The following is a 25,538-nucleotide window of genomic DNA, read 5'->3' as shown; positions in this document are numbered from 1 at the left end:
AGACTGTATTGATATATATTGATATATAATGTAGGAACCAGAATATTAATAACAGAAAGAAACAACCCTTTTGTGTGAATGAGTGTAAATGGGGGAGGGAGGTTTTTTGGGTTGGTGCACTAATTGTAAGTGTATCTTGTGTTTTTTATGTTGATTTAATAAAAAAATTTAAAAAAAACGATACCGATAATTTCCGATATTACATTTTAAAGCATTTATCGGCCAATAATATCGGCCGGCCGATATCGGACATCTCTAATATATATATACAGTGGGGCAAAAAAGTATTTAATCAGCCACCCATTGATTGTCAATGGGTGGCTGACTAAATACTTTTTTGCCCCACTGTATATATGGATGTGAACTTGTGTTCACATCCACAGGAACCACATGGGTTAGCCTACTCTATACAGTATTTATAACCTTACTAGCGTTCACTTCACAGCCACAGATGGTTCATCTAGTTATTGACATTATTTACACATTAATATGTCTGTTTCAGTCACTATGTTATTTAGTCACTACAGTAATTATGTTCACATCCACAGGAACCACATGGGTTAGCCTACTCTATACAGTATTTACAACTTTACTAAGGGTTCACTTCACAGCCACAGATGGTTCATCTAGTTATTGACATGATTTACACCTGACTTTGTGTGTTTAAGTCACTATATTATTTAGTCACTACAGTAATTAAAACTTGTGTTCACATCCACAGGAACCACATGGGTGGTTCTATACATTATTTACAACCTTACTAGTGTTCACTTCACAGCCACACTTGGTTCATCTACTTATTCACACATTACTATGTCTGTTTCAGTCACCATGTTATTTAGTCACTACAGTAATTATGTTCACATCCACAGGAACCACATGGGTTAGCCTACTCTATATACAGTATTTACAACTTTACTAAGGGTTCACTTCACAGCCACAGATGGTTCATCTAGTTATTGACATTATTTACACATTACTTTGTGTGTTTCAGTCACTATGTTATTTTGTCACTACAGTAATTACAACTTGTGTTCACATCCACAGGAACCACATGGGTTAGCCGACTCTATACATTATTTACAACCTTACTAGTGTTCACTTCACAGCCACACTTGGTTCATCTAGTTATTTACACATTACTATGTCTGTTTCAGTCACCATGTTATTTAGTCACTACAGTAATTATGTTCACATCCACAGGAACCACATGGGTTAGCCTACTCTATACAGTATTTACAACCTTACTAGTGTTAATTTCACAGCCACAGATGGTTCATCTAGTTATTGACATTATTTACACATTACTATGTCTGTTTCAGTCACTATATTATTTAGTCACTACAGTAATTATGTTCACATCCACAGGAACCACATGGGTTAGCCTACTCTATATACAGTATTTACAACTTTACTAAGGGTTCACTTCACAGCCACAGATGGTTCATCTAGTTATTGACATTATTTACACATTACCTAGTCTGTTTCAGTCACTATGTTATTTAGTCACTACAGTAATTATGTTCACATCCACAGGAACCACATGGGTTAGCCTACTCTATATACAGTATTTACAACTTTACTAAGGGGGTAACTTCACAGCCACAGATGGTTCATCTAGTTATTGACATTATTTACACATTACCTAGTCTGTTTCAGTCACTATGTTATTTAGTCACTACAGTAATTACGTTCACATCCACAGGAACCACATGGGTTAGGGGTTAGGGTAACCCTAACCTTTGTTGGCAGGTATGGCAAAGAGACAGGATCAAGATTTTAACACACATTGAAGGTCGGAAAAAAAGAAAAAACATTTTTTATATTTGTACAGATATAAAAAAAGACGGATTTCTGACCGTAGATGGGAAAAACACATGCCTGGGTACTATATAGTTGAAGCACAAAATCAGTATCAAATGGGCAAAATAATCACAAAGAGCCACGTTGAATACAGAAAAGCAGGACACTTGGTTGGTTGACCACACAGGTGTGCTGTGGACTATAGCAGTCAGGCTGATTTTGATCTAAAAATCATTTTGGATATAACACTATAAGATAAGTTAAAGTACCAATGATTGCCATACACACACTAGGTGTGGCGAAATTAGCACAAGTTAGGGACACTATTCAACTTGTTCTTTTATATAACAAAGCAAGTAGCATTATCTTACTTGCACGAGAGCATGTCGGGTGTGTCCAAACTACGGCCTTGCCGGTGTACCCAATTTGGCCCGTGTGACAGTTCCAATAGCAATCTGGTCGGGCAGCGTGTTTTCATAATAAACTTAAACATCGGATTGGTGTCAATTAGTCGCCATCATGTGGAAAACGTGAGTAACACAGGTGAATGTATATGACCCCATCCAAACAACCTTCCCTAGTCATAGTGCAGAAAAAAAAAAAAAAAAAAACCACACAGTGACACAAAACACAAGCTGCTCACTGAAACGTGTTTATTTAAATAATGTATATGTACAGTTACTCCGGCTTTTGGCCCTACAGTCCAAAAGTGTGGACACGTGGATGGTTGTGCGCTTAAAATGTTTGTTTACATTGACCAGAATACGGATAGAATGTCCACTGAGCACAATGATTCTATCACATGATCAAATCTAACACTTGCTTCTATGTAACATATATCTTAGTGGGTTGAAATATTGACATTATGTACATTTCCTTCATACATATTGCATTCTTAAGAAGGAATATATCAGTGTTGTGGACATGTTGTCTTCTTTCACGCTACTTAAACTTAGGCAATTTCAAAATATATACATCTAAATTTACAAGTACATGCCATCTTATTTGTAAATTACCTTTTTTTTTGGGGGGGGTGTTTGACTTGGAGAGCTAGCGCTATTGATAATGAACAATACCAATAATTGATCTCTATTATCAACAATACAGTTGTTGAAATGCAACAATACATGTACGTGATGATCACTAGAGATACAAAAGAATGCAGAAAAATGGAGGGGAAGAAAGAGAAGCAACCTATATTAACCTTGTAGATTGTTATAGTAACAATAGGTTAAGCTTTGTCAGTGTGCCATGTGTTATACCCAGTTTACCCTAGGGCGGGGGTCGGCAACCCGCGGCTCTAGCGGCTCTTTAGTGCCGCCCTAGTGGCTCTCTGGAGCTTTTTCAAAAATGTATGAAAAATGGAAAAAGATGAGGGGAAAAAAAATCTATTTTTTTGTTTTAGTATGGTTTCTGTCAGAGGACAAACATGACACAAACCTTTCTAATTGTTATAAATCACACTGTTTGTATTAAACATGCTTCACTGATTCGAGTATTTGGCGAGCGTCATTTTGTCCTACAAATTTTGGCGGTCCTTGAACTTACCATAGTTTGTTTACATGTACAACTTTCTCCGACTTTCTAGGACGTGTTTTATGCCACTTCTTTTTCGGTCTCATTTTGTCCACCACACTTTTAACGTTGTGCGTGAATACACAAAGGTGAGTTTTGTTGATGTTATTGACTTGTGTGGAGTGCTAATCAGACATAGTTGGCCACTGCAAGCTAATCGATGCTAACATGCTATTTAGGCTAGCTATATGTACATATTGCAGCATTATGCCTCATTTGTAGCTATATTTGAGCTCATTTAGTTTCCTTTAAGTCCTCTTAATTACATTTATATATCATGACACACTATCTGTATGTAATATGGCTTTTAATTTGTTGCGGCTCCAGACAGATTTGTTTTTGTATTTTTGGTCCAATATGGCTCTTTCAACATTTTGGGTTGCCGACCCCTGCCCTAGGGCAACAACGTTAATTTATGTTTGATGAAACATGATTATGTGCATATGTATATGTACTTGTATATGTACAGTATGTTTTAATGTATTATCAAGTAAGTAAAACATGCCATATTTTTGATTTTAGACATTATTCTCGATCTTTTTAAATGTTTATTGAGGAAGTGCCCATTAACTGTCCTTCTGGTGTTCTGTCCAAGTCCGCTACCAGTCAAAGTCATACCCGACGCTGCTGAGCATTTCTTTCAGTGTATCTTCTGACCAGCAGGCATGTCAACAACGACAGTTGCTGCAAGAGTCATTTCTGAAAGAGTTCAGCCTCTTAAAAAAAGTCATGTTTATTAGCTAGCAATTACCATGAATTGATTAACGTGGACCCCGACTTAAACAAGCTGAAAAACTTATTGGGGTGTTACCATTTAGTGGTCAATTGTACGGAATATGTACTGTACTGTGCAATCTACTAATAAAAGTCTCAATCAATCAATCAAAATGTTGCCTAAAACCAGTAGCCTGAATGCAAAATAACGTTTTTTTCGCAAATTTTTAGAAGAAAAACATATTTTTCCATATATTAGCCGCAGATATATACGTTGTGAAATTGCACCCCCCACGATCCCAAAAGGGACAAGCGGTAGAAAATGTATGGAAATTAGCTATTTACACAGAAAAGATAAATATTTATTTACATACCTTAATTGTTTCCAAACCGTGTCTGTGACAGGGCAGTAAAACGGCTGATCGAACAAAACAGAAGTCGTCGTCATGGACCCACTAGCTGCGCACGCTAGCTCTCCAATCAGCTAATCAGACTCAATAACTCCACGGTGACGTTTTGGTGAGTTTACTGAGGAATTTGTGAAAGTGAAACAACACAAAAAGGATGCGATTGTAAGTTAATAATACTAACACAGACACTTGTAAACATGTTAGCATATTAGCTAATCTTAGCACGTGCAAATATGCATGAAAACACTCCTACAGACATCACACGTGGGACTGTTTAGTAAGTACCAATTGTTTTAGTTATATTGTAAAATTTACAAACGTCGCTTGGAGTGATGAAAGGCGAGTAGAAACGCTATGGATAACTTAGAAGATGGAACGGCAATTGTACTTCCGGTTCGTAGCTCTAAACCGGAGAGCACCTGTCGTCATGGACCCGCTAGCTGCACAAGCTAGCTCTCCGATCAGCTTAAACAGACTCAATAACTCCACGGTGACGTTTTGGTGAACTTACTGAGGAATTTGTGGAATTGAAAACAATACAAAAAAATAATGTCGTAAGTTAATAATACTAACTCAGACACTCGTAAACGTGTTAGCATATTAGCTCGTGCAATTGATAGCACGTGCAAATATGCATGAAAACCCTCCTACAGACGTCACACATGGGACGCTTTAGTAAGTATGAACAGTTTTAGTTATATTGTAAAACTTACAAAGGTTGCTCGGAGTGATGAATGAAGAATCCATGCGAGTAGAAACGCTGTGGACGGCCCGAAGATTGACTGGCGCTAAATAGAAGGACACTGCAGCAGCTGCAGTGAGCGAACTTGTCCGAAAGATGGCGCCGTAGCACAAACAATAACACACCTTCTCAATGTTTTTTGCTTGTTTTGTTTTTTTCCAAACTATTTCTATTACGGCCGTCAGCGAAGGGAAATCCATCGTCTTGTAAGTTAATTAAGTGCAAGAAAAAAGTAGCGGCTTCTAGTTTGGAATTTAGGGTAATTACGTTGCTTATTAACCGCGATGCTACAGTGGGAGCGTTATTTGTAACCTAAATGGGCGTGATTAAAAAGACGCCATTGAATGGTGTCCAGTTAGCTCTTATTTGAGGAAGCAGCTCCATTGGACAGAACACCGGGAAAGACCATTTCACTGAAGCAACGATGCTGGAAAAGATTTATATTTTTATATATTGGCTTCCATGAGTCCGTGTCGTTAGAAAAGGTCAGTGTCCGTTTCCGCCCTCCGACAGGATTCGGCTGGGTTCCGTGAACTTAGCTGTGGCGATGTAGAAGAGGGCGGGGCCGGGCACCAGGGCCAGCAGCGGCAGGTCCTGCTCCAGCTTGTCCAGGCGCGAGATGGAGATGATGCCGTACGCGTGCAGCAACCAGTGGCTGAACAACACCACCAGACGCTTCTTCTTGGCAACCAGGTTCTTGAAGGACTGTGAACAGAACACAATGAGCAAGGAGACAGATTGGCCGTGACTCTTGTTGAAGGGTTCAATCATTCTTTAGACTGAAACAAACTATTTTTGTCAAAATTATGAGACAAGCGGTAGAAAATGGGTGGCTGGATGATTCATCTACTTGTTCATGTACTGTTAACATCTGGTTATTTTCTGTTTTAACATCTACACTTCTGTTAAAAGGTATTAATCACTTATTCTTCTCTTGATCGGTCCACATCTCTTTGTTTTGTCCTGTCTACACTTTTTTGAAGCCTCTTTCTCTGCGCTGTCCTCCAAATCTAAACATCAGACATGGAAATGATCAGCTGGACTCTCGACTCAATGGACAAAATCATTTGGACGAGGAAAAGAGGTTCTGGGGAGCCCGGCTGCCCTGATGCAACCATTGCTGCGGGGTACGTGAGAGATTCCTGGGACAAATGGAGAATCATGTGCCTCTCAGTCCTTTCCATCGAGGACGTGGAAGACATCTACCTATTTGGAACCCTGATCGCGGGGCACCTGCTGATTGGGCTGGGCATTGCTCTGGTGTATCGTCAAATTCGTAAGACGATGGCAGCCACTCGAGGAGCCCAAAGGCTGTTCGTCGCAATGGAAGGATTGGGCCGGGCTGTGGGATCACGGTCTGGGGTGATTTCTGAACTGAATCGCAAGATGGATCACATCATGGAAAAGCTGGTTGAAAGGGAAAAATTGGATATGAGGGCCGGCGTGGAATAGAACAGACAAGCCATTGTAATGTCTGCTCGCGGAAAAACAAAAATCCTAATCTACGATTTGACTCCCTCGAATGGCCTTGATGCAACAACAGGAGCAGGCTGTTCTGAAAACATCCCCCCGATTTTAATTTCATAGAATACAGTACTGTTAATGTCGTTCTCAAATTATGTTCATTCCATTCTTATTTATTCAAATTGTTTTATAATGTGATAAGGACATTTAAATACCATAGCATTAGCATAGACCTTACCTGTATTTCAGAGGCCGACATGTACACAGCCAAAGTGACCAGAGACAGGACCAGTATGATGTAGGGAAACGCATAATCTGAAACAAACAAATAGGAATGATGTCGGTGGTAGTAGTAGTAGGGGTATTACAGTAACCGTATATGTATTCCTATTTCATTATCAGATTTTTGGGTATGGAACATTCAGATCAGTACAGTAGCAAACCGATTTTCCCCACGCTACGTCTTAAAGGAGAACAGCACTTTTGCACGATCACTGTGTAAGACAAAAACTTTTTTTGATGCATTATAATTTGTGACATAAGGCAAGTACGAGGTGGCTAACCATGCAGCTAATGGGAGTGACCTATTGCGTCCATAAAACCCTGTGTCAGGTTCAAACACAGATGACATCTATTAAACAGACAAGAAGCAAGGAATTAAACAGAGACAGGATTCGATTTAGCTCAATGACGAGAAACGTCTGGGCTGTACTTCCGCCACGCTCTGACGAAAGGATTGCACGCCTCCTCTTTTATTTGGACTTTCCTTGATTACATGGCAACAGCTGTTTCTAAGGGTAGAGGGGGTCGTAAACAGCCGTTGCCCTCGGTCACAAAACAGTTCAAAGAAAAGATGCCTGGAGCTTGCGTCAGGTCCTGCTTCTGCTCCGCTTTGTAGATCTCAGGTCAAGACAAGATCTTCGCATCGTACACAGTGGAGTTTTACAAGCCTTTTGCTTGGTAAGATCAAAGACAGCTTTTGTTTGCTCGCCGGGAACAGAAAGTTGTGTGATAACTTACATACAATTATTCTGACACCCTGTAAAATAAAACATCCCAAAACCGCCAACAATACTCCATTTACGTATCGTAATCTGCATATTAACCCAGTGTTAGCGATATTGTTATTATAAACCCATACACAGAGGAATTACTTTTAGCGGCGTCATGATCACAGTCATGATAACTCGCTTATTGAAATACTGAGCCGGTGAGCTGCTGCATTGCCTCTGAATTGGCCAAATTAATTCTAGATCATGAATCATGATATCACTTGTATAGTGGAAGGTTGTGGCCATAAACCGAGAAGTTGCTCAACTTTGACATTCAACTCAGACAAGGGGATCATGAGAAAAACACTTGATAAGCCCACTGAGATCCCACTGAGAGCCCACATTGTACAGTAAGTGATTTATTATGTTCGTAGTTTGTATTTATTTTTACAGCTACTTGCTGGATCTGTTCATCACTCAGCTTCTAAAACTTGTGGCTCATCCTCGGTTTATTCGGGCTCAAAAATATAATGTTCTTGAGCATTATTTGTGCCAAACTAGTGGTTGTTGTCTCTGTTTAAGTCTGCCATGATTAGTAGTTGTTGTTGAAGGAAATAGCGAACGTTGTGATGCGTCTGTGATATTAATGCGCTGCCATATGCTTAAAATGACCAAAGTACGTAAATATTACATGTCATGCTTTACAACATTACATATGTACTTACAGTGTGTACATAAAACGTTGTTGGATGATTTTTGGAGCGCTTTATAGGCGTTGCCATTTATTATAAATTAAGAATTAGGGTTGCAAAATTCCGGGAATATTCAAAGTTGGAAACTTTCCATGGGAATTAACGGGCATTAATGGAAAATTAATAAGGGATGAACATTGAATGCAACATGCTAGATCTCACAGCATGATTATTAGCTAAAACAACCTGATTTAATGCAAATTCAGTAGAATTTCAACCTTGTGGTGCGCATTAGCGCCACCTACTGACACGGAGTGTGGCCCGAGGCGGACTCTACTCTACATTCTTTTATTTAACCCAGTCTTTTTTAAATATGTATATAATGCTTTGTAACCTACGTGTTCTGAGTGCAGTCCTAAAATATCTTCCGCTACTAACCTAACTTTCTCTTTCACTAACTTATTTATCTTTCTCTATTGTATTTCCTACAATGTATAAAGGGACAAGCGGTAGAAAATGGATGGATGGATGGGTATGTACAGGTATGTCTTAATCTCATGTCTTCTTATTCCTCCTCTCATTACACCTAACCTCCTCTGGACTTTGGAATACTCCCTACTTTTTCTTTCCTTATTCCAATTACCTTGCCACTTTTTATTGTCTTCTATCTGAACTATATTTTTCTTCACTGTGGTTCATCTCTGTGTTTACTTCTCTTTCAGTGCTTGCTTGTTTTGCGTGCCTATCTGCTAACCACCATATAAATTGCGACCGACTCCCCCGTAAAAAAAAACTATAACTTATCGCTGATTCCTTTATTTGATACTATGTTTCCTTATGGGATAACTGCTGCAACTCCTACTTTATTATCTATAGTTTTCGATGCATCTGTATTAGGGTTGCAAAACTCCGGGAATATTCAAAGTTGGAAACTTTCCATGGGAATGAATGGGAAATTAATAGGGGATAAACATTGAATGCAACATGCTAGATCTTGCAGCAGGATTATTAGCTAAAACAACCTGATTTAATGCAAATTCAGTAGAATTTCAAACCCTGCACTGTGCATTCCTCCATCACATGTGCAGTGCATTCTTCCATCACATGCACAGATAATTCCCGGCATGCTACACACTACAGCAGGGCTATTGAGGCCACACTAGTATTTGAGCCCAAGGACTGGTAAGTGTTGATGATATTACTGGGGTAAATATATTTGATCTATGGTATTTAAGTTGAATAGAGGTGTAATTGCTTGTTACTGTATGACTGTAAAGTTAAATTCCATTCATTTATGCTAACAATGTTAGCGATCAGAATTTACTGAAAAGTTCAAGTAGCAAATACTAAATCAAAAGGTGTAGTTTCCTCTGCCTTCTGTTCTGCTAGCCATTCTGTTGTCATACAAGAATGTAGCTTATAGTTTGATTTAGCATGCTGATTGACTGTTACTTTATTCATCTAGCCTATTTCTATTCATTTGTCCATCAGTCAAATATTTTTAAAGATTACTCCAATTGTTTAGCTGACTATTTATATCTGTGTGTGGCATTGCATTAGTGTTTTACAAGAATAAATAAATACAAACAGAATAATGCCACGTATTATTAATGGAGACATTTCACCCCAAACAATGTAGGTGTAAAGGCGGTGTACATTTGCAAATACTGTGCAAAGAGCTACGTCAAAAATGCCACAAAGATGCAGCAGCATATAGACAAGTGCCCAATAATATCAGTGTTTCCCACACATTCATTTATTTGTGGCGGCCAGCCACGAAAGAATTACGTCCGCCACAAATAATTTATTTTATTTTATTTTTTTGGTCCTGTCCAGCTTCTCAGGCAAATCATATAGTTGATGTAGATGCCCATATCGGCTGTTCAGATTTACTTTACAAAAGAGAAGTGTAGGATTCTTCTCTTGTTGCCTTATTTGTATTTGACCACTACTGTTTTCTGTTTATTTGTTACTGTGGCAGGACACCTCTGCCTCTGTTTCACTTTATGTTGCTGGTAAATAATATGGTTGTAGTAGTAGGCTAAAGTTTAATTATTTAGTATGCACTAATTAAAGGGGCAAAGCTTTAAGAGACATTTTAGCTTTTATATTTTATAAGATATATTTTTTGTAAGAACCACAATTAATAAATATATTTCAGTGAATAACTTATTGTTCAAATCTGTATATAAATATGTACATAAAGTGTTGTAATTATATTGTAAAATGGATGGATGGATGGACGTTTAAAACAAAACTGTTATTATTAATTAGTAAGTATACATTTTTTTTGCCTTTTTAGAGAAAATCATATCATTGTAGTAAATTATGCAAATTACTCGATGTCATGGTGACCACGCCCATAGCCACGCCCATAGCCACGCCCCCACCGCCACAAGTATCTTGGCAGTTTATGGGAAACACTGAATATATCATTATTGTAATTGCCCATTAATTCCCATATAGTCCCATTAATTCCCATGGACGGTGTCCAACTTTGAATAATCAAAAAAATGGTCAATATTTCCAAACTTCCCGAGCTTAACTTCCCATGGTAAATTTCCGGAAAGTTTACGGGAATTTACCGGAAACTTTCCACCCCTTTGCAACCCTAGTTACTAATAAGCAATAATTCTGAGGTTATTGAGGGAAGACTCTTAGTTAATGGCTTACTGATTGTATAATAAGGCCATGCAGAATAAGTACTTAATAATGACTAATTTGCATGTTAATAAGCAACTAATTAATGGTGAATATGTGCTCCCCATACTAAAGTGTTACCAAAATCTCTGATGACGGTAAGCATTGTGAACATTAGCCATTAACTGGCTTTAAAAAGTGTTCTTTTTCGACAACTTTGCTTACTGTTACCAAGCGGGTATTACCAAACGGAATCTTAATCCAGAAACCAAACTTTGCACCCCATTTAAAGGCACATAAAAACTGTTCACATTTATTTACCTGTAATGACTCGCACAAAAACATCACCAAACACTTTCTCCTCCATTTGCCCCTTCTTTGACAAGACTATTGTTCCCCAGCTTGCTAGTTGTTGGGAGCGAGGGTCTGAGGAAGGGAATGGTACTCACAGAGAAGTCCTCCCCCGACAGCCTGCAGCACCGTGAGGATGGGGAAGAAGTATAAAGCAGCGTAGATGCTCTTGAATCTGTCCGACTTGCCCAGACCGCATGCAATCTTCTTAACAAGTAGCGGGCGCAGCAGCATCATCAAGACCAAGCAGAAGGCGTAGTAGATTAGCACGATCGTGTATCTGGAGAAAAAACACATGAGAAACACGTTCATGAGATATTTTGTTCCGTTTTGACCATTTTGAAAAAAAATTACACCCACTTTTTTCTTATCCAGTTATAGATCCGTAAACCCACCAATCATCATTGATGTAGTCCAATTCTCTCTTTCTCTTCTCCCTCACTTTTGTAGCATGTAGCTTAGCTGACACAAAAGCCGTGACCGCCCTCGTCATTTGCCGTAACGCCCTGAAATTTTGACCAACATCTGCGGCAAGAACATGCCGTGACCGCCCTTGACTCTTTACGTGTTAATGGACGAGGGATGTAACAATAAACGGTATAATGATCATTTGCCATAAAATTCCAGATGTTAGTAATGCGGTCTAATTTTTTTTAATTACCGAAAACCCGTCATTTATTCATTTTATTTTTTTTTGCCTAAAATGTATTTATTCATTTTAGGCAACAGGAAGTCAGGCACATGCACACTAGCGTCGCTTGGCTTGATAATGATGGCGGACTAACTACACGGACTTTGCTCCGGAGATTTCCCCTCGGAATGAATGGAGCCAAGCGCTTGGTTTAACGTCATTTTCCCTCGCTTCCCGCCGTGTGTTTAAGAGCGCACTGCTGTGTTTAGATGGAGACAGGTGTGGACAATATTGTCCCCACACTAAAAGTATACAGAAAAATATTTGATGTTGCTTTTTTTTCCCTCAATACAGCGTCCATCAGCTGCTGTGACTGAGAGTTAATGATGTGAGGAAACATGCAGCAGGCGATGTAGGTGTACATTGTCACAACTTGTTAATAAAGTCTTTACTTTGTTGACTGTGATGTTCACTCCTTTATTTAACTGTATCAGTGTTCAAATAACATCAATACTAGCTAAATGTTTTGTCTTTTCATCGAACTGAACGCAGGCTGTGAAGATTGTGTATTCCAGGTGAGAGGCGTCACTCCTCTTTATTTTTGTTGGCCAAACTGTTGTACTGATAGGAGGCGTTGGAGAAGAACAAAGCTTGTTTATTAGACTTCATCTTCATTAGCCAAACTACTTTGTGTTTTATTTTGATATCAAAAAGTAAACGCCATGTTTTTACATTACTTGTGTTTTTTTCATGATCTCCTGCTGGCCCCACTATGGACTGGACTCTCAACATTATGCTAGATCCACTATGGACTGGACTCTCACACTATTATGCTAGATCCACTATGGACTGGACTCTCACACTATTATGTTAGATCCACTATGGACTGGACTCTCACACTATTATGTTAGATCCACTATGGACTAGACTCTCACAATATTATGTTAGATCCACTATGGACTGGACTCTCACTATTATGTTAAATCCACTATGGACTGGACTCTCACACTATTATGCTAGATCCACTATGGACTGGACTCTCACCATTATGTTAGATCCACTATGGACTGGACTCTCACTATTATGTTAAATCCACTATGGACTGGACTCTCACACTATTATGTTAGATCCACTATGGACTGGACTCTCACACTATTATGTTAGATCCACTATGGACTGGACTCTCACACTATTATGTTAGATCCACTATGGACTGGACTCTCACCATTATGTTAGATCCAGTATGGACTGGACTCTCACAATATTATGCTAGATCCACTCGACGTCCATTGCACCGGTCGCTCAGGGGAGGGTCCCCACATCTGCGGTCCCCTCCAAGGTTTGTCATTGTCATCCCATTGGGGTGAGTTTTTCCTTGCCCTGATGTGGGATCTGAGCCGAGGATGTCGTTGTGGCTTGTGCAGCCCTTTGAGACACGTGATTTAGGGCTATATAAGTAAACATTGATTGATTGATTGATTGATTGTAGGCACAGACTAGTACAGTCTAATGGAGGGTTTAATATCTTGTTATATTCAGAGTTCCTGCGAGTTGAGTTGAAAACAAAAAGAGCGTGTGTTGGTTTCAAGAGGCAGGACTGTGGTTGGTACTTACAGTGGGTAGACAGCCTCCTGAGTGCAGTGTAAAGTGTTGATGTAGTCCGGACTGGGATTATAAAGCATGGTGTACCAGTCTGACAGCATCTGGACCCGACAGGAGTGGATAGTGAGCATCCCGATGGGCTCGGTCACCAGCAATGTAAACACAGCCGACATGCTGCACTCCAACATGGCAGTGATGTGTTGCAGGAAAGCACTGGAACTGACCACAGAACAATTCACCTGGATAGTTATGCATCATGTATTGTTCAACAACATGCAGCCACTTCAAAATATCTACCCATATCAATATTTGTATAGGCCCCTGTCAGGTAATGACAAAATGCATGAAGGAGGGAGGTGACATGTTTAATAATTCATGCAAGACTAGATCATTGGTGCGTTGCAATGACGCTCACCTTTTTTTCCCCGAATACCACTCAATGAAGAACCAGTGCAATACGAGAGGCAACATGGCCATGAAGCCCAGGTAGAGCCAATCGTAAAGCTCGGGGAACTCGGTGCAGCGTTCGCACACCTTCTGGTCGTTGGCCCGCTCTCCACGAGGACAAACCTGCGCAAAAAGACAAATAGCGCGTGTTCATGTATGTAATACAGTCATGGGAAGGAATGTGTGGTACTTTCAAGGCAGAACCGTGGTGTAATAATCATCATGATTGATTGGAAGGATGCAGTGACACAGGGGGGTCCAAACTTCCTGACTGGGGGGCCAAAAAAATGTGGCCGGGGGCCGAAAGCCCACTGCATGCAAAGTAAGTATGTGTACGTATTAGGGGTGTAACAGTACACAAAAACCTCGGTTTAGAGGTCACGGTTCGGTTCATTTTCGGTTCAGTAAGAAAACAACAAAATATGAATTTTTTGGTTATTTATTTACCAAATGTGTAAACAATGGCTTCATCCTTTTAACATTGGGAACACTATAATAATAATTCTGCCCACGTTAATCAACATTAAACTGCCTCAAGTTGTTGCTCAGATGAAATAAAATGACAAAACTTTTCTTCTACATATAAAAAGTGCAACATTAAACAGTTTCAAGTCAACTCATCATGCTTAATTTATTACAGCATTTGGGAAGCCTGTAGTTGATTTTTATTATGTAAATGTTATATTTTTATCAACATGTGACAGCAGTGACCCTGCCATTCAAAACTAGGCTGCTGCATTACTAATGATTCATGTAACTATAGCTGAAAAAATAGTACAATAACAATAGGAGAGACTATTCATCTCTGAACACCATGGAGTTCATGTAGGCTTAATGATGCACTTACATTATTATATCAACTATCAGAGACAGAAACTCTTCATTTAACATAATGTCCTTTTTTGCTGCTTCAACACAGCTCAATCAACACAGAAAAAGGTCAAGTGAAATAACAGACAGGCAGGGCTTTGCTGTCCGTAACACACACACACACCGCAAAATGAGCTAACGTTACGCTAAAAGCGAATTAGCCTTCACCTCAAGCCAGGACTGCGAGCGAGCTGAGCTGCAGTTTATATTTCTAGAAGGTCAACGGGCTCATAGTGATGTTACTAGTAGTTGACTGGGAGGTGTTTATTATCATTTGGGGAGAGTCCGCAGCCTGATGCTTACCTGCTAAACGCTAAGCACTGACTACATGCGCTCTGAATACGCACTGCTGATTGGCTGTTACCGCTCTGTTTGTAACCAATCAGATGGTTGTGTGGGTGGGACAATGCTGGGTGCTGTGTAGAGGACTGACAGAGACAGAGGCAGAAGGAAGCGGATGCGGCTACTTAATATGTTTGTGCGGAAACTCGTTCGGTACACCTCCGAACCGAACCGAAACCCCCGTACCGAAACCGTTCAATACAAATACACGTACTGTTACACCCCTAATATATATTATAATAATACAATGCATATATAGTTAACAATTACTAGAATTGAATATTAAGAGCATGTGAAAGTTTACCTCCTACCTTGTTTCCTTAAAGTTTTGTAATCGATCAGAAATATAAAGCAGCTAAAATGTGCCAAACATTTTTGCATTTTTCCCATCATGTCTTGCAATGGATTTAAAAAGGGTGTCATTTTGAATTGGCAATTTTTTATATTATCCACTAAGTTCAGTGGGCAGGTTGTGTTATGTGTGACATATTTGTTGACTTGTTGACATTTGTTTCCCTCCGCCATGACTAGGGAAGGTTGTCTGGACTGGGTCATATAAGTAAATGCTGTGCACGTTGTCTCTAGACGGGTCACTGGCCCGAGTCACTCACATTATCCAAAAGATGACGACGAATAAACACCTTTCAAACTGACAGATATTTACATTTTTTAAATGCTTGTTGAACTCGTGTGGTCTCACGGGCCGTAGTTTGGACACCCCCGTTATAGACACATAAACTCTTTGTAATAACACACAATTTGGGGGAAATTTCCATGACTGTTTGAGCATAGATCGTCGTTATTGGGAGAATGAGGCAACGCCATACTAGAATAGTAGTGTTTTGAAAAACAGAAAGGTGATGTCGCAAACTAAAGCAGCCAATTTACAAAAAAACCTGCGTAATTCAATCATCCATAGTAAGAGTTCATTCTTAAAAAAAATAACAAGTTATACTTACCCCACAGTCTCTCTCAACAGAACCGTTGAACAGTATCCTGCCGCAGTACAAGCCTGGGCATGTTGCAGTCATGGCCACAGATGCTGGGATGTCAAATACTGCGCGTTAATCCAAAATCAATAATACAAATCTACTGAATATATTGCAATTATTTGTTTCCCTTTGGATAAAATCGTTACAGCAATGACACAAATACAATGAACCAAATTATAGTAACAAACACTTAGAATGATGTTGATTTCTTATGACTTAAAGAAATGTATGTATGACATTTAAATGAAAAACATTTACATTTTATGTGATCTAACTCCATTGCTGATTAAAAAACAACAACGTACGCGACGTTTTAACTGTAATAGGGTTGCGGATATATGTAAATATCATTATTGTGTGAATGCTCCAAAGTATTCACACATATGATTTTCTACACCAAAATTCATCTATTTATTATTATTATTCAACAACTTCTTCTTCTCCAGGTTTTGTCGCGCTCTACCTTCCACATTTTTCATCCCATTCAAAGCATTCCAACTTCAAATTGCTCAGCCTATTCGGGAATCGCGGGCTTTCCCTTAACAAATTCCAAAAATGTCCCAGAATTTCAGGTTTTCCGGGACATTTTTCCCCATTCAAAAGGAATTGGCCATTTTTCAAACTTCCACCATTTCCACACTTTTCAACCTATTCAAACCATTCCACCTTCAACACATTCCACTCATCCTGGAAATTCAAACTACCCTTTTTCCAAGTTAAAAAAAATTCCAGGATTTTCCAGAATTCCTGGTTTTCCAAAGCCCTATTTCCACCCTTTTTTCCACATTTTTCAACCGTTCCACCGTCAAAACATTCCTCTTAATTAGGACAAAAAACAAAGTTTCCCAGTTTTCCAGAAATTCCATGAATTCCGTTTTACAATTTCTCAATTCAACATGTCACGACTTCAACATTTCTCTAAATTCCCAATTTTTTCTGAAATTCCCAATGAAATGAATGGGACATTTTTCAAAGTTCCACAATTCCCACATTGTTCATTCAATTTAAACTGTTCCAACTTCAAAATGTTCAGGAATTGTGTGCTTTACTTCAACAATTCTAAAAAAAATTCCCAGATTTCCCATATTTCCTTTTTCAAAAATTTTTCTGCATTTTCCCCATTCAAAATGAATTGGCCATTTTTCAAACTTCCACAATTCCCACATTATTCAACCCATTCCGAATTAAACTCATCCTGGAAATTCAAACTACCATTTTTCCACATTCAAAAAATTTCCAGGAATTCCCGTTTTTTTGGTAACCTATTTCCACCCTTAAGTTTGACGACTCCTTTCACATTTTCCAACCAATTTCAACTGTTCCACTGTCAAAACACTCATATTCAGGACAAAAACCAAATTGGTTACGGAACAATTTCCGGTTTTCCCCAAATTCCAGGAGTTTCTCAATTAAAAACCGTTACTAATTCAACATTTCTTGGCCGATTTGAACAAACATTTCAACTCATTCAGACCATTCAAGTTTTTTACCATTTTCCAAAAAATTCCAGATTTTTCCGAAATTCCCTAATATCACTTACTACTTTAACATTTCTTGCCCAATTTTAAAAAATTCAACCCCAACCAATTCAGTTCATTTTGGACATTGATGCTTTTCCCAAAATTCCAGGAAGTTCCCATTGAAATGAATGGGACATTTTTCCATGTTCCACAATTCCCACATTTTTCATCTGATTCAAACTGTTCCAACTTCAAAATATTCAGCCTGTTCAGGAATTGTGTGCTTTTCTTCAACAATTCTAAAAAAAAATTCCAATATTTCCCATAATTCTTTTTTTTTTTTTTGCATTTTCCCCATTCAAAATGAATTGGCCATTTTTCAAACTTCCGAAATTCCCACATTCTTCAACCCATTCAAACCATTCCAAATTCAACAAATTCAACTCATCCTGGAAATTCAAACTAACATGTTCCACATTCAACAAATTTCCAGGAATTCCCGTTTTTTGGTAACCTATTTCCACCCTTAAGTTTGACTCCTTTCACATTTTCCAACCCATTTCAACTGTTCCACCGTCAAAACACTCACATTCAGGACAAAAAACAAGTTGGTTAGGGAAAAATTTCCGGTTTTCCCCAAATTCCAGGAATTTCTCAATTTAAAACTGTTACTAATTCAACATTTCTTGGCCGATTTCAACAATTCCAACACCAAACATTTCGACTCATTCAGACCATTCAAGTTTTTCAAAAGAATTCCAGATTTTCCCGAAATTCCCAAATACCATTTACTACTTTAACATTTCTTGCCCAATTTAAACGATTCCAACCCCAACCAATTCAGTTCATTTAGGACATTGAACGTTGAATCATTTTCAAAAAAGTCCCGCTTTTCCCAAAATTCCAGGAAGCTCCCATTGAAATGAATGGGACATTTTTCCAAGTTGCATAATTCCCACATTTTTCCACCTATTCAAACCATTCCAACATCAACACACCCCACTCAGCGTGGACAGTCACACTAACACCTTCCCGAGTTCCAAACCAAATTCCAGTTTTCCTGGAAATTCAAACCATTCCAACTAGTCTTACATTCATACTACATTCTGTCAGCATTCACACGCAATTCTTTCAGGAATTGCCTCTTCCAGTTAAGTGGAGTGCATGAGTGCAACGCAGATGTGCTTTGAAGGACCTAAAAGGAGAAAGAAAGCTCCAAACGTGACGTTTCAGCACTCTGTATCGACATCGACATCCATATCGACGTATCCTGCCCGAGCAAAATTAACGATGCTTTAGGCAAAAACCGTGTAAATTAGTCAATAAAACATGGGATGAAGAAAACATTTATTCCGGACATTATTTAAAATAACTCACCTATCATGGCGAGGTTGTTTTCAAGATAATCCCGATTGTTGTGCTATTTAATAGTCCTCGCACGTCCAAGGCGGAAGCAGTTTGGCGCTGCCGTCAAGCGTTTTTTCTGTCGCAACATCTACTTCTTCTTCGTTTAGTTTATATATGGTGGATTGCAGCCATTGCTCAGTAAGTACACACCGCCACCTGCTGCATGGGAGCAGGCAACATGGTGATCTGGAGGCTGTATCATCACTGCGAGCCACCGATACCAGGTCTGTATGCTCTAATATCGAACCTCGAATCGAAATATCGATAATTTTGATACTTTAGTTCAGGTGTGTCCAAACTCTTTTCACCAAAGGTCGTATACTGATATATTTTTTTAATATTTTCACTTTTGTTTTTGTTTTTTACCCCATTTATGAATAGAAAAATAATAATAATAATACAATTGTTTACCTACCCATATGTTCCGTTACACATTTAACAACGTGCATTATGGTTGTTGTCATTTTTCAAATAATTCGTAAATTAGTTTTATATATATATATATATATATATATATATATATATATATATATATATATATATATATATATATATATATATATATATATATATATATATATATATATATATATAATTTTTTTTTTTTTTAAATGAACTATTTAAACCTTGTTTGAATTTTAAGTATATTTTATTTTTATTTTGAGAGCTTCTAACATTTCATATCAGGGGTGTCTAAACTTTGTTCACCAAGGGCCGCCCAAGTCAAGTATGGGGGGCATTTTGATATATTTTAATTTGAAAAATGCTAAAAAGAGATATTATATATATTTAAAGACATATATAAAATTTAAATTTTGAAAATTTAAAATGTAGAATTAGGTTTAACATGTATATTTAGATTCTACATTTAGATTTTACATTTAAAATTAGATTTCACATTTAGAATGAGAGCTAAGATTTAGATTTAGATTTAACATTTAGGTTTACATTGATCATTTAGTTGTAATATTTATATTTACATTAACATTTAGAATTAGATTTAAGATTTAGATTCAACATTTAGATTCCGATTCAACATTCAGATTTAGATTTAACATTTAGCTTTAGATTGAAAATTTAGAATTAGGTTTAACATTTATATTTAGGTTCAACATTTAGATTTTAGATTGAAATTTAGATTCAACATTTAGAATTAGATCTAAGATTTAGATTTAGATTTAGATTTAAATTTAAGATTTAGATTCAACGTTATTTAGATGTAATATTTATGTTTACATTACATTTTATATTTACCATTTACAATTTGATTTAAGATTTAGATTCAACATTTAGATTCCGATTCAACATTCAGATTTAGATTTAACATTTAGCTTTAGATTGAAAATTTAGAATTAGGTTTAAAATGTATATTTAGATTCAACATTTAGATTTTATATTTAAAATTAGATTTAGCATTTAGAATTAGAGCTAATATATAGATTTAGATTTAACATTTAGGTTTAGATGTATCATTTAGATCCATCCATCCATCCATTTTCTTCCGCTTATCCGAGGTCGGGTCGCGGGGGCAGCAGCCCAAGCAGGGAAGCCCAGACTTCCCTCTCCCCAGCCACTTGGTCCAGCTCCTCCCGGGGGATCCCGAGGCGTTCCCAGGCCAGCCAGGAGACATAGTCTTCCCAACGTGTCCTGGGTCTTCCCCGTGGCCTCCTACCGGTCGGACGTGCCCTAAACACCTCCCTAAGGAGGTGTTCGGGTGGCATCCTGACCAGATGCCCGAACCACCTCATCTGGCTCCTCTCCATGTGGAGGAGCAGCAGCTTTACTTTGAGCTCCCCCTGGATGACAGAGCTTCTCACCCTCTCTCCAAGAGAGAGACCCGCCACCCGGCGGAGGAAATAGGTGAGGATGGGAATGTAGATCGGCCGGTAAATTGAGAGCTTTGCCTTCCGGCTCAGCTCCTTCTTCACCACAACGGATCGATACAGCATCAGCATTACTGAAGACGCCGCACCGATCCGCCTGTCGATCTCACCATGTTATTTATATTATTTATCGGGTCTTGTGTTATTTATCAAGTCTTGTGTTATTTATCATTATTTATTGTTATGTTTTGTAATGTTATGTTATGTTATTTATGTTATGTTATTTATCGTTATTTATCTTTATTTTATGTTATGTTATGTTATTTATGTTACGTTATGTTATTTATATTATTTATCGTTATTTTATGTTATGTTATTTATGTTATGTTATTTATGTTATTTATCGGGTCTTGTGTTATTTATCGTTATTTATCGTTATGTTATGTTATTTATGTTATTTATCGTTATTTATCTTTATTTATGTTATGTTATGTCATGTTATTTATATTATTTATATTAATCATCGTTATTCATCGTTATTTTATGTTATGTTATGTTATGTTATATTATGTTATTTATGTTATTTATTGTTATTTATCGGGTCTTGTGTTATTTATCGTTATTTATCGTTATTTTATGTTATATAATGTTATGTTATGTTATGTTATTTATGTTAATTTATCGTTGTTCATCGTTATTTTATGTTATGTTATGTTATGTTATGTTATGTTATGTTATGTTATGTTATGTTATTTATGTTATTTATGTTATTAATAGTTATTAATCGTTATTTATCTTTATTTTATGTTATGCTATGTTATGTTATTTATGTTATGTTATGTTATTTATATTATTTATCGTTATGTTATATTATGTTATTTTATGTTATTTATGTTATGTTATTTATGTTATTTATCGTTATTTATCGGGTCTTGTGTTATTTATCGTTATTTTATGTTATGTTATTTATGATACGTTATTTATGTTATCTATCGTTATTTTATGTTATGTTATGTTATTTATGTTATGTGATTTATCGTTATTTATCGGGTCTTGTGTTATTTATCGTTATTTTATGTTATGTTATGTTATGTTATGTTATTTATGTTATTTATCATTATTTTATGTTATGTTATTTATGTTATTTATCTTTATTTTATGTTATGTTATGTTATGTTATTTATGTTATGTTATGTTATTTATATTATTTATCGTTATTTATCGTTATGTTATATTATGTTATTTATGTTATGTTATTTATCGTTATTTATCGGGTCTTGTGTTATTTATCGTTATTTTATGTTATGTTATTTATGTTACGTTATTTATGTTATCTATCGTTATTTTATGTTATGTTATGTTATGTTATGTTATGTTATGTTATGTTATGTTATGTTATGTTATGTTATGTTATTTATGTTATGTTATTTATCGTTATTTATCGGGTTTTGTGTTATTTATCGTTATGTTATGTTATGTTATGTTATGTTATGTTATGTTATGTTATGTTATGTTATGTTATGTTATGTTATGTTATGTTATGTTATTTATCATTATTTTATGTTATGTTATTTATGTTATTTATGGTTAATTATCGGGTCTTGGGGCGACAGTACTGTGCCAATGACTTTATTGTACATTTCTCTTTTTACCCGACAAAAGATGCAGATGCGCGCGCAAGCGGCGTTACCGTGGCAACCCAGCCGACGTCACACCACAGAAAGAAGGCGTGGCCTCGGCGGAAGATAAAGACGCAGACGAGAGCAAAATGGCGAGTGAACATCTGTGCTTGTTAATGAGACAACAGTGCGAGGACGCCGTGAACATAACCCGGTGACACACGGATGGGAAACACGGACATGTTGTCTTTGCGGAAGGAGGATGGAGGATGAAGACAACAAAGTCGCAGTTGTCACGCTAGCTAATTGTTGACTTCAACATCAAAGCGCCGCCACCTGCCAGCTAAGGACGTCCAAACACAAACTGATCAACTTCATGTGAGTTTTGACTCAAATATGTCAGTCTTAGTTGGAATGTCCAGTTTTTGATGGAATGTGTTGATGTTGGAATGGTTTGAACAGGTTGGAAAATGTGGGAATTGTGCAACTTGGAAAAATGTTCCATTCATTTCAATGGGAACTTCCTGGAAATTTGGGGAAAATCTGGATTTAAAAAAAAAATGATTACGAGCATGAATGTCCTGAATGTTTTGTCCTGACTAAGAAATATTTTTAGACAGTGGAACGGTTGAAATGGGATGACAAAAAGGAAAGGGGTAGTCAAACAAAGAAGGTTGGAAATAGGGTTAAAAACAAAACAGGAATTCCTGGAAATTTGTTGAATGTGGAAAAATGGTAGTTTGAATGTCCCGGATGAGTGGAATGTGTTGATGTTGGAATGGTTTGAACAGGTTGAAAAATGTGGAAATGGTGGAAGTTTGAAAAATGTCCCATTCATTTCAATGGGAACTTCCTGGAAATTAGGGAAAAATCTGGATTTTTTGGGGGGAAATGATTAGGAGCATGAATGTCCTGAATGAGCTGAATTGGTTGGTGTTGGAATTGTTTAAATTCGTCAATAAATGTTGAAGTAGTAACAGTTTTTTAATTGAGAAATTGTATAATGGAATTTCGGGAAAACTGGGAATGTTTCTAGTTCCTAAACCGTCTGTTTTTTTGTCCTGACTAAGAAACATTTTTAGACAGTGGAACGGTTAAAATGGGATGACAAAAAGGAAAGGGGTAGTCAAACAAAGAAGGTTGGAAATAGGGTTAAAAACAAAAAACAAAACAGGAATTCCTGGAAATTTGTTGAACCTGGAAAAATGGTAGTTTGAATGTCCCGGATGAGTGGTAATGTGTTGATGTTGGAATGGTTTGAACAGGTTGAAAAATGTGGAAATGGTGGAAGTTTGAAAAATGTCCCATTCATTTCAATGGGAACTTCCTGGAAATTAGGGAAAAATCTGGATTTTTTTTTGGAAAAATGATTAGGAGCATGAATGTCCTGAATGAGCTGAATTGGTCGGTGTTAGAATTGTTTAAATCGGTCAAGAAATGTTGACATAGTAACAGTTTTTTAATTGAGAAATTGTACAATGGAATTTCGGGAAAACTGGGAATGTTTCTAGTTCCTAAACCAACTTGTTTTTTTTTGTCCTGACTAAGAAACATTTTAGACAGTGGAACGGTTGAAATGGGATGACAAAAAGGAAAGGGGTAGTCAAACAAAGAAGGTTGGAAATAGGGTTAAAAACAAAAAGCAAAACAGGAATTCCTGGAAATTTGTTGAACGTGGAAAAATGGTAGTTTGAATGTCCCGGATGAGTGGAATGTGTTGATGTTGGAATGGTTTGAACAGGTTGAAAAATGTTGGAATTGTGCAACTTGGAAAAATGTCCCGTTCATTTCAATGGGAACTTCCTGGAAATTTGTTGAAAATCTGGAATTTTTTTTGGAAAATGATTAGGAGCATGAATGTCCTGAATGAGCTGAATTGGTTGGTGTTGGAATTGTTTGTATCGGTCAAGAAATGTTGAAGTAGTAGTCAAACAAAGAAGGTTGGAAATAGGGTTAAAAGCAAAACAAAACAGGAATTCCTGGAAATTTGTTGAACGTGGAAAAATGGTTGTTTGAATGTCCAGGATGAGTGGAATGTATTGATGTTGGAATGGTTTGAACAGGTTGAAAAATGTGGAAATGGTGGAAGTTTGAAAAATGTCCCATTCATTTCAATGGGAACTTCCTGGAAATTAGGGAAAAATCTGGATTTTTTTGGGGGAAAATGATTAGGAGCATGAATGTCCTGAATGAGCTGAATTGGTTGGTGTTGGAATTGTTTAAATCGGTCAAGAAATGTTGAAGTAGTAGTCAAACAAAGAAGGTTGGAAATAGGGTTAAAAGCAAAAAACAAAACAGGAATTCCTGGAAATTTGTTGAACTTAGAAAAATGGTAGTTTGAATGTCCAGGATGAGTGGAATGTGTTGATGTTGGAATGGTTAGAACAGGTTGAAAAATGTGGAAATGGTGGAAGTTTGAAAAATGTCCCATTCATTTCAATGGGAACTTCCTGGAAATTAGGGAAAAATGTGGGGGGGGGGGGTTTGAAAATGATTATGAGCATGAATGTCCTGAATGAGCTGAATTGGTTGGTGTTGGAATTGTTTAAATCGGCCAAGAAATGTTGAAGTAGTAGTCAAACAAAGAAGGTTGGAAATAGGGTTAAAAGCAAAACAAAACAGGAATTCCTGGAAATTTGTTGAACGTGGAAAAATGGTCGTTTGAATGTCCAGGATGAGTGGAATGTATTGATGTTGGAATGGTTTGAACAGGTTGAAAAATGTGGAAATAGTGGAAGTTTGAAAAATGGACATTTCATTTTAAATGGGGAAAAATGTCCCGGAAAACCAGGGATTCTGGGAAAATCTGGGAATTTTTTAAATTTGTCAAGGGAAAGCCCGCAATTCCAGAATTAGCTGAACAGTTTGAATTGGATGAAAAAAGTGGAAGGTAGAGCGCGCCAAAATCTGTAGAATAATAATAATAATATGATTATTATTATTATTATTATTATTATTATTA

General features: G+C 37.2%; 2 protein-coding genes across 2 annotated transcripts in view; one reads left to right on the top strand and one right to left on the bottom strand.

Annotated features, from left to right (window-relative positions):
- Positions 1 to 2,442: 2,442 nt before the first annotated feature.
- jkamp (jnk1/mapk8 associated membrane protein) lies at positions 2,443 to 19,236 on the bottom strand. The gene is made up of 7 exons (XM_062034000.1): positions 19,105 to 19,236; positions 16,235 to 16,317; positions 14,032 to 14,186; positions 13,629 to 13,835; positions 11,482 to 11,663; positions 6,947 to 7,023; positions 2,443 to 5,949 (listed from the first exon to the last, which is right to left on the bottom strand). Exons 1-7 carry the CDS (start codon positions 19,109 to 19,111, stop codon positions 5,731 to 5,733), a joined length of 930 nt encoding a protein of 309 aa, XP_061889984.1. The 5' UTR covers positions 19,112 to 19,236; the 3' UTR covers positions 2,443 to 5,730.
- Positions 19,237 to 22,674: 3,438 nt separating this feature from the next.
- Positions 22,675 to 25,538, top strand: part of LOC133641087 (G-protein coupled receptor 135) — a 7,278-nt gene continuing 4,414 nt past the window's right edge. Inside the window, exon 1 of the mRNA XM_062034925.1 lies at positions 22,675 to 22,954. The gene's annotated coding sequence lies outside the window, so the exon portion shown is untranslated. The remainder of the gene's footprint in view (positions 22,955 to 25,538) is intronic.

Source organism: Entelurus aequoreus, linkage group LG23 (assembly GCF_033978785.1).
Source record: "Entelurus aequoreus isolate RoL-2023_Sb linkage group LG23, RoL_Eaeq_v1.1, whole genome shotgun sequence".
Taxonomy (NCBI): domain Eukaryota; kingdom Metazoa; phylum Chordata; class Actinopteri; order Syngnathiformes; family Syngnathidae; genus Entelurus; species Entelurus aequoreus.
The sequence above is the reverse complement of the archived record's forward strand: the minus strand, read 5'-3'. Positions and strand labels throughout refer to the sequence as shown.